Source organism: Gadus morhua, chromosome 3, assembly GCF_902167405.1.
Source record: "Gadus morhua chromosome 3, gadMor3.0, whole genome shotgun sequence".
NCBI classification, from domain to species: domain Eukaryota; kingdom Metazoa; phylum Chordata; class Actinopteri; order Gadiformes; family Gadidae; genus Gadus; species Gadus morhua.
Window position 1 is genome coordinate 30,414,588 of NC_044050.1, and position 10,688 is coordinate 30,425,275.

A 10,688-nucleotide genomic window follows, 5' to 3' on the forward strand; every position below is an offset into this window, starting at 1 on the left:
GCTCCACGGGGCAGTAGAGACGGCTCCACGGGGCGCAGTAGAGACGTGTGCCGGCTCCACGGGGCAGTAGAGACGGCTCCACGGGGCAGTAGAGACGTGTGACGGCTCCACGGGGCAGTAGAGACGGCTCCACGGGGCAGTAGAGACGGCTCCACGGGGCAGTAGAGACGGCTCCACGGGGCGCAGTAGAGACGTGTGACGGCTCCACGGGGCAGTAGAGACGGCTCCACGGAGCGCAGTAGAGCCTTGTGCCGGCAGACGAAGGATTAGCTCATTTCCCTCAAACCATCACAGACTGCTTTTTATTTAGTGCGTTGGTTTTCCTGCTCCACTTGTTAAGAGGCTGATAATCCCTCCTTTATTCAACACACACACACACACTCTGCAGTGTTTGTCCTAGGGGGGCTCCAAGCCTCCCTGGAGAGGGGGGGGGGGTCCTCACCTCAGCCTCCCTGGAGAGGGGGGGGGGGGGTCCTCACCTCAGCCTCCGGGGGGGGGGGGGGGGGGGGGGGGGGGGGGGGGGGTCTTCAGATGGGGGCATTGAAGGGCATTTATTTTCATCAATCTCTTGAATTAACTTTATTACCCACAATTAGCTTAGCACAATTATGCTAAATAATTTACAACCATCTTAAAATGACAGCCTACATTAAAGGTATTTTCTTTTTAGAAAAAAAAGTCCAGTTATTTTAAAATTATTAATGTTATTGGTATCGGTTCATTTGTCAGTTATTATTATAAGGACTATTTTATCAGACTTAACTACAGGTTCCAGTAGAATGTACTGAGGGGCGTCTGCTCTCAGCCTTCCCCTTCCCCTTACCACAACAATAACAGACATCACGCTGTAGCGTGTCTCTTTAAGTGGCAGTCCCGTGTATCGTTCATGAATGAAACCATGTGATCCAAACATCATCTGACGTCTCCTCCGACCAGAGGACCGTCGAGGAGAGCGTGGAGGACCGATCTGGGGTCCGCGCGTAAAACCTGCTCCTCCTCATCACCAAGTTGGCCACCGCGCGTCCACGAACCCTTCCTGAGGTCAGGGACACTTTGATTCTGGGTAAGTCGTTTTGTCTATTTAGAAAACAAACAAAAAAAGAAATCATTGTTCGCCAAGTGCTGAGTATCGAGATATTGTTTCTGCTGAGTATGCACACTATGCCGCTACGCCGCTATCGCACCGAGTGAGCGCGCCGCTGGTCGGTCGCGCCGCCCGATCGGTCGCGCGTGATGCACTGCTGCACGCCGACCCCCGACCGGGGAGTCGGACCAGGAACCGCGCGACGCCCCGTTTAAAGGGCTCCCGCACCTCCCGCTGAATCCGGTGTGCTCCTTCAGCATCGAAGCCTGAGCGTCAGACAAAGAAGGGCGCCGTGGGGGATAGCCTGGGCTTAAATCCATGTGTCGGAATGAGAGCAGAGCCCGTGTGATGATTTCAATACGGTGGCGTTACTGGCCGTTTGATATGACGGGGATATTATGTTACGGTCAATTGAAGACAATCATCTAAAGAACAGCTGACGGTTGAGGCGGCGGACGTGAGTAAAAAGTACCACAACTTCACTGGAAGAACCCGAAGCCCGTTAAAGCCGCCTCACGGCGCTGAACGGAGCACCGAGAGGCGGGGAGCCTCCAGCCTCCAGCTGGGAGCTCCGCTGTCAGTTGACTGTTTTATTTTTGTTGAGGTAAGACAGCCGGCCGGCTCCACCAAACATGATCAGAGTCTGTTTTTTCGCCTCTAAATAGTGTTTGATAGTTTCGAGAGGCTAGCTGTAAACACTGACGTCCACATGGGTCAGTTTGGCCATCCGATCCAGGATCAGACCGTCTCATGACGGGTAGGTCGGGTGGAACCGTATCGCTCTGTCGGCTGCTGCACGTCAGAAGGGTGTGAAGTAAACTTTATTAACACGCGAGCTTAGCGTGTCTCTATTTACTATCTATGAAGCAGGGCCCTGGGGTCCGACGCGTCTGGCTCAGGTTGGATCGTCTGCTTCTGCTGGACTCAGAGATGCTGATTCAGCACGTTGTGCTCCTCTCCTCCTCAGAGCGGATGAGAGGGAGCCATGGCAACATGGCCGCACGCGGACCGAGGTCTGAAAGAGGTCAGCGGGAGAAACGTGTCATTAGTCGCTACGGTGGATTACGTTTACATCGTAGCCTGCGTGGCACGTGGACGTTGGACATTATAAAAGTATAGTATAGTTATAGTATAATAGTTTAGCATATTCCTAGTATAATAGTTTAGTATAGTTTTAGTAGGCCTGTAATAGTTGAGTATAGTTTAGTTATAGTATAATAGTGTAGTATAGTTATAGTATAATATTTTAGTATAGTTGTAGTATATAATATAGTATAATAGTTTAGTATAGTTATAGTTATAGTAGGCCTATAATAGTTTAGTTTAGTATAGTTGTAGTATAAAGTATAGTTATAGTAGAATAGTTTAGTATGTTATAGTAAAATAGTTTTGTATAGTTATAGTATTTTATTAGTATAGTCATAGTATAATAGTATAGTAGAGTTATAGTATAACCTGTGGGAATTGAGTTTGGGAAACCAATGTCTCTGTTTGAGAATGTGCCTGTTCTAACAGATATATTATCAGATGTTTAGGCCTTATCAATGAATTGATGAGTTGTTAAAAGGCTTGTCTGTTTTATCTCATGAGAATCACTTCACATCTTTTTTTATTGGATTTTGAGTTGCATGGAATATTTTAAGCTAACCAGGCTGTATCTTAATCACTTAACGTCTTAACTGTTTCATTATTAATCGATGCTGTGATCTGTGTCACAGGCCTTCATGAGTGACAGTTGCCGATCTGAAAGATTTAGGTCTGACGGGTTTGACCCGACAGTAAAACAAAAGTCTTAATAGAAAAGTCCACCTGCCTCCAAGTAGAGGAACAGCCGTGGCCTCCTGAACTCTGGGCTGACTATAGAACGTGGTCCACCGGAGGGAAAGGACTCAGGCGCCCCACAACCCATGAGCAGGGCATCTCCCCGATGCTGAGGAGACTCAGCGCAGCTCTGTGCCCCCCCCCCCCCCCCCCCCCCCCCCCCCCCCCCCCCCCCCCCACCTCTAATGACTCCCGCGTTTAGCGGAGTCAGCAGCAGATCAAAAGTATGGACTAAGCGAGTTGGAAGTCCTGTAATACTTTACTACTGTACTAGAGGGTCGTAATGATGAAAGAGTTGTCTCAGTGGTGGAGGGAGGGCCCTCTTACACACACACGCGCACGCACGCACGCGCACACACACACACATAAAAATGGAAACTCACTCACAAACACACACTCACACACATATGCACACTTAATCCCACACACACATACATACACATGGATGCATACACACGGCAATCACAAACACACATACACATGGATGCGCACGCACGCACGCACTCACAAACACACAAACTCACTTTCACAACCATACACCCAATTAGCATTTCTTTGTACACGCACACACACACACTCGCATACACCCCCCCCCACACGCACACACACACACACACACACACACACACACACACACACACACACACACACACACACACACACACACAGCTCCCGGAGGCTAAGCTTTTTATACACAGTATCAGTATTTAATCAGTGCTTGAAGTGCATTTCTCTGTCAAGTGCTCCAGCCTCCCTGGTGTTGGTGGTAATTGAACGCTGACCGATGCTTAGTGAGCAGCTTTGCTGATGGTGGCTGCGCAGCGCGGGACGAGGTGGAGCGGGAGAACCAGAGATGGGATTTGCGGAGAGATTGAGAACAAGGACCTTTTTGTCTTCAAGGCATTCCCCGCGAAACGCTGAGACGACGCAAACGCTCCCGCTCCCAGACGGAGCGCTGAGCTCTGCCTTTATTGTCTTGTTGTGGCCCGTGGTGCATGGTATATGTTTGTGTGTGTGTGTGTGTGTGTGTGTGCGCCTGCGTGGTTGTGCGTGCGTGTGTGTGCGCGTGCGTGTGTGCTCGTATGTCTAAAGGTGTGGACAGGAGAAATAATGAGGGAGATAATCGATCTGCACGAGTTTAAACTTGAGACAGTAATAAAAGTGTGTGTGTGTGTGTGTGTGTGTGTGTGTGTGTGTGTGTGTGTGTGTGTGTGTGTGTGTGTGTGTGTGTGTGTGTGTGTGTGTGTGTGTGTGTGTGTGTGGCGGACCTCACAGGGGTTCTGCTCTGAGCCTGCTGCTGCTGGGGCCTTTTCCTCCCGGTTTGTTGACGTCTTCCTCTCTGGTGTTGGACTCACTGTGTGTTGTAGAGTTGGTGTTGGACTCACTGTCTGTTGTAGAGTTGGTGTTGGACTCACTGTGTGTTGTAGAGTCGGTGTTGGACTCATTGCGTGTTGTAGAGTTGGTGTTGGACTCACTGTCTGTTGTAGAGTTGGTGTTGGACTCACTGTGTGTTGTAGAGTCGGTGTTGGACTCACTGCGTGTTGTAGAGTTGGTGTTGGACTCACTGTGTGTTGTAGAGTTGGTGTTGGACTCACTGTCTGTTGTAGAGTTGGTGTTGGACTCACTGTGTGTTTTAGAGTCGGTGTTGGACTCACTGTGTGTTGTAGAGTTGGTGTTGGACTCACTGCGTGTTGTAGAGTTGGTGTTGGACTCACTGTGTGTTGTAGAGTTGGTGTTGGACTCACTGCGTGTTGTAGAGTTGGTGTTGGACTCACTGTGTGTTGTAGAGTCGGTGTTGGACTCACTGTCTGTTGTAGCGTTGGTGTTGGACTCACTGCGCGTTGTAGAGTTGGTGTTGGACTCACTGTCTGTTGTAGCGTTGGTGTTGGACTCACTGCGCGTTGTAGAGTTGGTGTTGGACTCACTGCGTGTTGTAGAGTTGGTGTTGGTGTTGGACTCACTGTGTGTTGTAGAGTTGGTGTTGGACTCACTGTCTGTTGTAGCGTTGGTGTTGGACTCACTGTGTGTTGTAGAGTTGGTGTTGGACTCACTGTGTGTTGTAGCGCTGGTGTTGGACTCACTGCGTGTTGTAGAGTTGGTGTTGGACTCACTGTGTGTTGTAGAGTCGGTGTTGGACTCACTGTCTGTTGTAGCGTTGGTGTTGGACTCACTGCGCGTTGTAGAGTTGGTGTTGGACTCACTGTCTGTTGTAGCGTTGGTGTTGGACTCACTGCGCGTTGTAGAGTTGGTGTTGGACTCACTGCGTGTTGTAGAGTTGGTGTTGGACTCACTGTGTGTTGTAGAGTTGGTGTTGGACTCACTGTCTGTTGTAGCGTTGGTGTTGGACTCACTGTGTGTTGTAGAGTTGGTGTTGGACTCACTGCGTGTTGTAGAGTTGGTGTTGGACTCACTGCGTGTTGTAGAGTTGGTGTTGGACTCACTGTGTGTTGTAGAGTTGGTGTTGGACTCACTGTGTGTTGTAGCGCTGGTGTTGGACTCACTGCGTGTTGTAGAGTTGGTGTTGGACTCACTGTGTGTTGTAGAGTCGGTGTAGGACTCACTGCGTGTTGTAGAGTTGGTGTAGGACTCACTGCGTGTTGTAGAGTCGGTGTTGGACTCACTGCGTGTTGTAGAGTTGGTGTAGGACTCACTGCGTGTTGTAGAGTCGGTGTAGGACTCACTGCGTGTTGTAGAGTCGGTGTAGGACTCACTGCGTGTCCCTCTGCATCAGAAGGCCGTCAGTGGACCTGTGGACCGGCCCTCTGTCTGGGCGTGGATCAGAACAGTTCCTCGAGGAAGTCTGAAGATTTATGGGGAACGGAGCAAGAGAGGATAAAGGGTGCCCTTCAACGGAGACGGGACGCAGGAGGGGGGACGTGGAGAGGGGAGGGAGTCAGGTGTAGGGAGAGAGAGGGAGGGAGTGAAGGGGAGCGAGAGAGTGAGGGAGAGGGAGGGGGATAGAGAGGGAGGGAGAGAGGGAAGGGGAGGGAGGGGGAGGGGGATAGTGAGGGAGAGAGGGAGAGAGAGTGAGAGAGAGATCAATAGCATCTACAGTGATGATGAAATATGGTGTAAGCTGATCTGGTGTATAATCACTGCTGTGTTGGACGTTTTTTTATTTGTGTTTGTGTACATGCACGTGAGCGTGTGCGTAAACACCTTCGTGCCATGTGTGTGTGACCTTGCGTACATGTCCTTCTGTGACCTGATGAAATACATTCACCCTTCAGATTCCTGTTTTTAATAAACCGCTGGACTAATGTATAAAATCTGCATCAATTCAGCAAATTAATTCCTACCAAACCATACAGTCCTCTACAGACACACTCTGATCAGCCCACCTAGCATGGAGCTGTGCGTTAGATTCCCCCGGCGGAAGGTCTTCCTCGACAGACATTCTCTCATATTCCACCCCCAGCCCCTTAGGCTAGGCTAGGCTAGGGTTAGCCTAACCCTAGGGCTAGGGTCAGTCTAACCCTAGCCCTAACCCTAAGGTTAGGCTATTCCCAGCCTAGCCTAACCTTAGGGTTAGGGCTAGGGTTAGCCTAACCCTAGGGCTAGGGTCAGTCTAACCCTAGCCCTAACCCTAAGGTTAGGCTAACCCCAGCCTAGCCTAACCTTAGGGTTAGGGCTAGGGTTAGCCTAACCCTAGGGCTAGGGTCAGTCTAACCCTAACCCTAAGGTTAGGCTAACCCTAGCCTAGCCTAATCTTACGGTTAGGGCTAGGGTTACCCTAACCCTAACCCTAACCTAAGCTCAGGGTTAGCCGACCAAACATGTGGTAACTTGTTTAACGACAGAGGCAGGCCCCCAGCCTCAGACCCTGTCCGCGGTGCTCAGCCTCTCCACCGGGGGGCGTGCTGGTGGAGCCGCGGTGCTCTGCCTCTCCACCGGGGGGCGTAGTGGTGGAGCCGCGGTGCTCAGCCTCTCCACCGGGGGGCTAGGCGGTGGAGCCGTTGTGCTCAGCCTCTCCACCGGGGGGCGTGCTGGCGGTGGAGCCGCGGTGCTCAGCCTCTCCACCGGGGGGCGTGCTGGCGGTGGAGCCGCGGTGCTCAGCCTCTCCACCGGGGGCCTAGGCGGTGGAGCCGTTGTGCTCAGCCTCTCCACCGGGGGGCTAGGCGGTGGAGCCGTTGTGCTCAGCCTCTCCACCGGGGGGCGTGCTGGTGGAGCCGCGGTGCTCTGCCTCTCCACCAGGGGGCGTAGTGGTGGAGCCGCGGTGCTCAGCCTCTCCACCGGGGGGCGTGCTGGTGGTGGAGCCGCGGTGCTCAGCCTCTCCACCGGGGGGCGGTGGAGCCGCGGTGCTCAGCCTCTCCACCGGGGGGCGTAGTGGTGGAGCCGCGGTGCTCAGCCTCTCCACCGGGGGGCGAGGGCGCCGGTTGGCCTCGCGTTGCATCATCTCGCTCGGTGCCAGCCTGGCGCATTTCCTAACTGCAGTTTGAGGCTTGCAGGATGTGGTCTGATTCTCTGAAAGCGTTCTAATAAATACAGAATGGGGTCTTAGTGAAAAACAAAAACAGGAAGAAACTGGGTGGGGCAGCAGGTGCCCAGAATGCATCAGTGATCTCCTCCCCCACAAGAGATAGAAAACCAGATCAAGTTGTAGCATTGGAACCAACGGTGGTCTGCATGCCCTATTGCACAACCTCCAACAACTTCCTTCATTAGCAGTTTAATATTTTAGAGTTCATCTGTCCCGCGGCCTTCAGGATGACGCCGGTACCGAGGGGGAGCTCACATGTTCAGAGTCAGACCGCAGGTTTCCTGTCTCATGATCCTCTGCGTTCTCTGCTATGACTCTGGGGTTTGCCCAATGTTGGGGTGTTACCTGGTAAATACGTACACACACCGTACACCCACACACACCCAGAGGCCTACACACACCAGCACACACACACTCAGCGACTTCATGGATAAAGACCCAGAGAACGGACTACAAAGACGGAGACCCATGGCCAGGACCAGGACCAGGAACAAGACGAAGACAAAGACCCAGAAAATAGAGGAATGAGGAAAAGACGTAGACCCAGAAAATCGGAAGAAAATAACTTCTCTCCAAATACTCATACACTCATACAAATTCCACAGCCCGCTAGAAACAAGCCTTACCTGCCGGTCCACAAAGGAGGGATTCCTTCCGTAGCATGCGGGGCTATGAAGGCCACCAGCTGTGGGACCAAATTAGTAGACATTTTCGGCCGTGAAGAAAGATCTAGTGTCTCTCCTTCCCCCATCCATTTGAACCACCAACACAAAAGAGAGAGGTAGAATCCGATACCAAAATACTTAAAGGGGACCTATTAAGCTTTTTCGACTTTTATGATCTATAAACGTTGTTATAATGATTGATAGTCATGTTTAACCATACACAAAAAATGATGTCGATTTTCGGGAAACTCTTCCTCTCATCTGGGCGCTTTCAGTATTCTCTGTCAACGCTCGGTTTCGTCCTTCTCCGCCCCCTCGCCCCCCTCCTGCCAACCCAACTCCGTTGTGATTGGTTACATTCCTTGAAGCGCGCGCGTTTGCACATTTGACCAGGCATATGGGGGCGTGGCAGGAGTACGTCTACGTAGATGTTTCCCGGAAATGTGAACAAGTGAATCGCAAACGTTGCCCCGAGTGTTTAGCGCTCTGCACAGCCACCCCAGACTGTCAGCAGGGAATATGTCGAAATGCATGTTCCTCATTATTTGACACTTTAGTATGGTTAAACATGACTATCAATCATAGTAACAACGTTTATAGGTCATAAAAGTCGAGGCCCCCATTAAAGATTTCCCGGAATAAGTTATATTCTCAACATGTGAAAAAAAACATTCTTCATTTTTCATTATTGCAATTTTCCAAGTATAAGTCCTGCAAATAAACTATAATCAATCAATTGCTGATCAACCAGGGAATTCCTTTAAAAGAGCATAGAATAGCACCTTTCTGATAGGTCGGTAGAATCTGTATAAGAATCGTGGATCTGAGAGGTTACTTGGTCAAAAATATATCGAATCATATCCAGAGTGTTCGACAAATCCAGACTCTTAAAGGTCCAAAGGCATTAAAATGTAACTTTATAAGGTTTTTTAACATTACTATGAGTTCTCCTAGCCTGCCTATGGTCCCCCAGTAGCTAGAAATGCCGTTAGGTGTAAAAAGAGCACTAGGTATTCTGCTCTGCCTTTGAAAAAACAAAACTCGGAAGCCCCGATTTGGAATTTCCCCGTATGTCGTCATACGGGGAAATGTTACCTCCCCTTTCTTTGCTTTGCCCCTTCTATAGGTCCATGCTTTGCCCGCCCAGAGAATTAGGCCCTCCAATGAGACAATAGGCTACGACCGTGTGTGTGTGTGTGTGTGTGTGTGTGTGTGTGTGTGTGTGTGTGTGTGTGTGTGTGTGATTACACACACTGTAACGCAAGTGTTGTACACTTCTTCGTTATTTGGATAACCGTTCTTCTGTTGGTGTTATGCCGCATAACACGTCGGGTTCTCTGATGTCTCTGGTATTTCCACAACGAGACTCGTAGTGGGGGTTATCTCTGCCATGATTGAGAAGGAAGTGGGGGAAAGGAACTTTGGCTTTGACTCCCTGAAGTACATGAACTGTGACATGGAGGAGAAAGGGATTGTTGCCCGCGATTGTCTCCCGCCGGAGCCCCGCTGCCCGCTACAGAGGCGGGGTCCGGCAGGAGACAATCGCGGGCAACAATCCCTTTCTCCTCCATGTCGTGGTTCAGTCGACTTCAGATTGATGTGGACGTGGAAGAACCAGAGACGTCGGAGAACCCGACGCAGTCGTTTGAGATTCATAATATCGTCTGGAGGCGCACGCAGCTTTTGGTCGTGATAATATGTATTATCACGGCCGCAAGCTGCTCAGGGCCACACCCCCTCCCTCCTCCTGGACCCGCCACTAAAAACAGCACGTTTTTCGGAAAGCTCATTGTGGGACTGGCTCGTAGTGGCTGTAATTCTGCACCAAGGCTGTATTTCTTGAACGTCTTCAAGTACTGTATTAGGGGCTCACTAACGCCTATATTAAAGCATCCATAGAGTAGCATGCCATGGGACCTTTAAACAATCCTAGCAAAGTGCACGGATCCCAGGGGAGAGCTTCAGGCCAGGGCCCGGAGCCTCGGCCCTGGCCAGCGTTAAGCTCAGGGGTGGGGCGCTGGAGCAACAGGGTAGGCGTCGGTTAATACGATAGTTAGGAGCTGGGTGGGTCTCCCCACGACTTGATAACCACCGCTACTGGATTCAGGGTTCACTAAACCACCTCCCACCAGGCCGTATAGTCAACGGATCTAACAGAACACACACACACAAACACACACACACACACACACACACACACACACACACACACACACACACACACACACACACACACACACACACATTTGTGTGTTCTCTTGGGTGAACCGCAATGAGAGTGGGTGGAGCCTGTAGCTGTACTTTCCCGCCAACACGGCGACACCACATGGGAACCTTTGTCTGTTTGTTTCAGTCTGAGTCACTGGAGTTACCTCAACATCATGTCTCCCCCCCTCCTCCACAAGACCTCTGGTCTCCATGGAAGAAAACATGGAATTTTCATTGCATAGTCTTGTGTTTTTACATATCTATATTTGTGACCATTGGAGACCAAACTTAAAAAGTGCTGAAACAATATAAAAGCTGTCAAGTTACAATATATAAGTTAAATATATGTAAGCATATATAATGTACAATAAGTCCTCATTGTGTTCTACCCCCCCTGGTGTTCTGTTCAGACCAGGAGCATCAGAAGTTC

General features: G+C 50.6%; 2 protein-coding genes across 2 annotated transcripts in view; one reads left to right on the forward strand and one right to left on the reverse strand.

Moving 5' to 3' along the window:
- Positions 1-571: 571 nt before the first annotated feature.
- mafgb (v-maf avian musculoaponeurotic fibrosarcoma oncogene homolog Gb) overlaps positions 572-10,688 on the forward strand; it is a 15,868-nt gene continuing 5,751 nt past the window's right edge. Inside the window, exon 1 of the mRNA XM_030352439.1 lies at positions 572-1,063. The gene's annotated coding sequence lies outside the window, so the exon portion shown is untranslated. The remainder of the gene's footprint in view (positions 1,064-10,688) is intronic.
- Positions 4,159-5,637, reverse strand: LOC115540847 (mucin-2-like; the record flags this gene model as incomplete). The annotated part of the gene is made up of 1 exon (XM_030352437.1): positions 4,159-5,637. A coding segment is annotated over one exon (1,479 nt), but the record flags the coding sequence as incomplete, so codon positions are not given.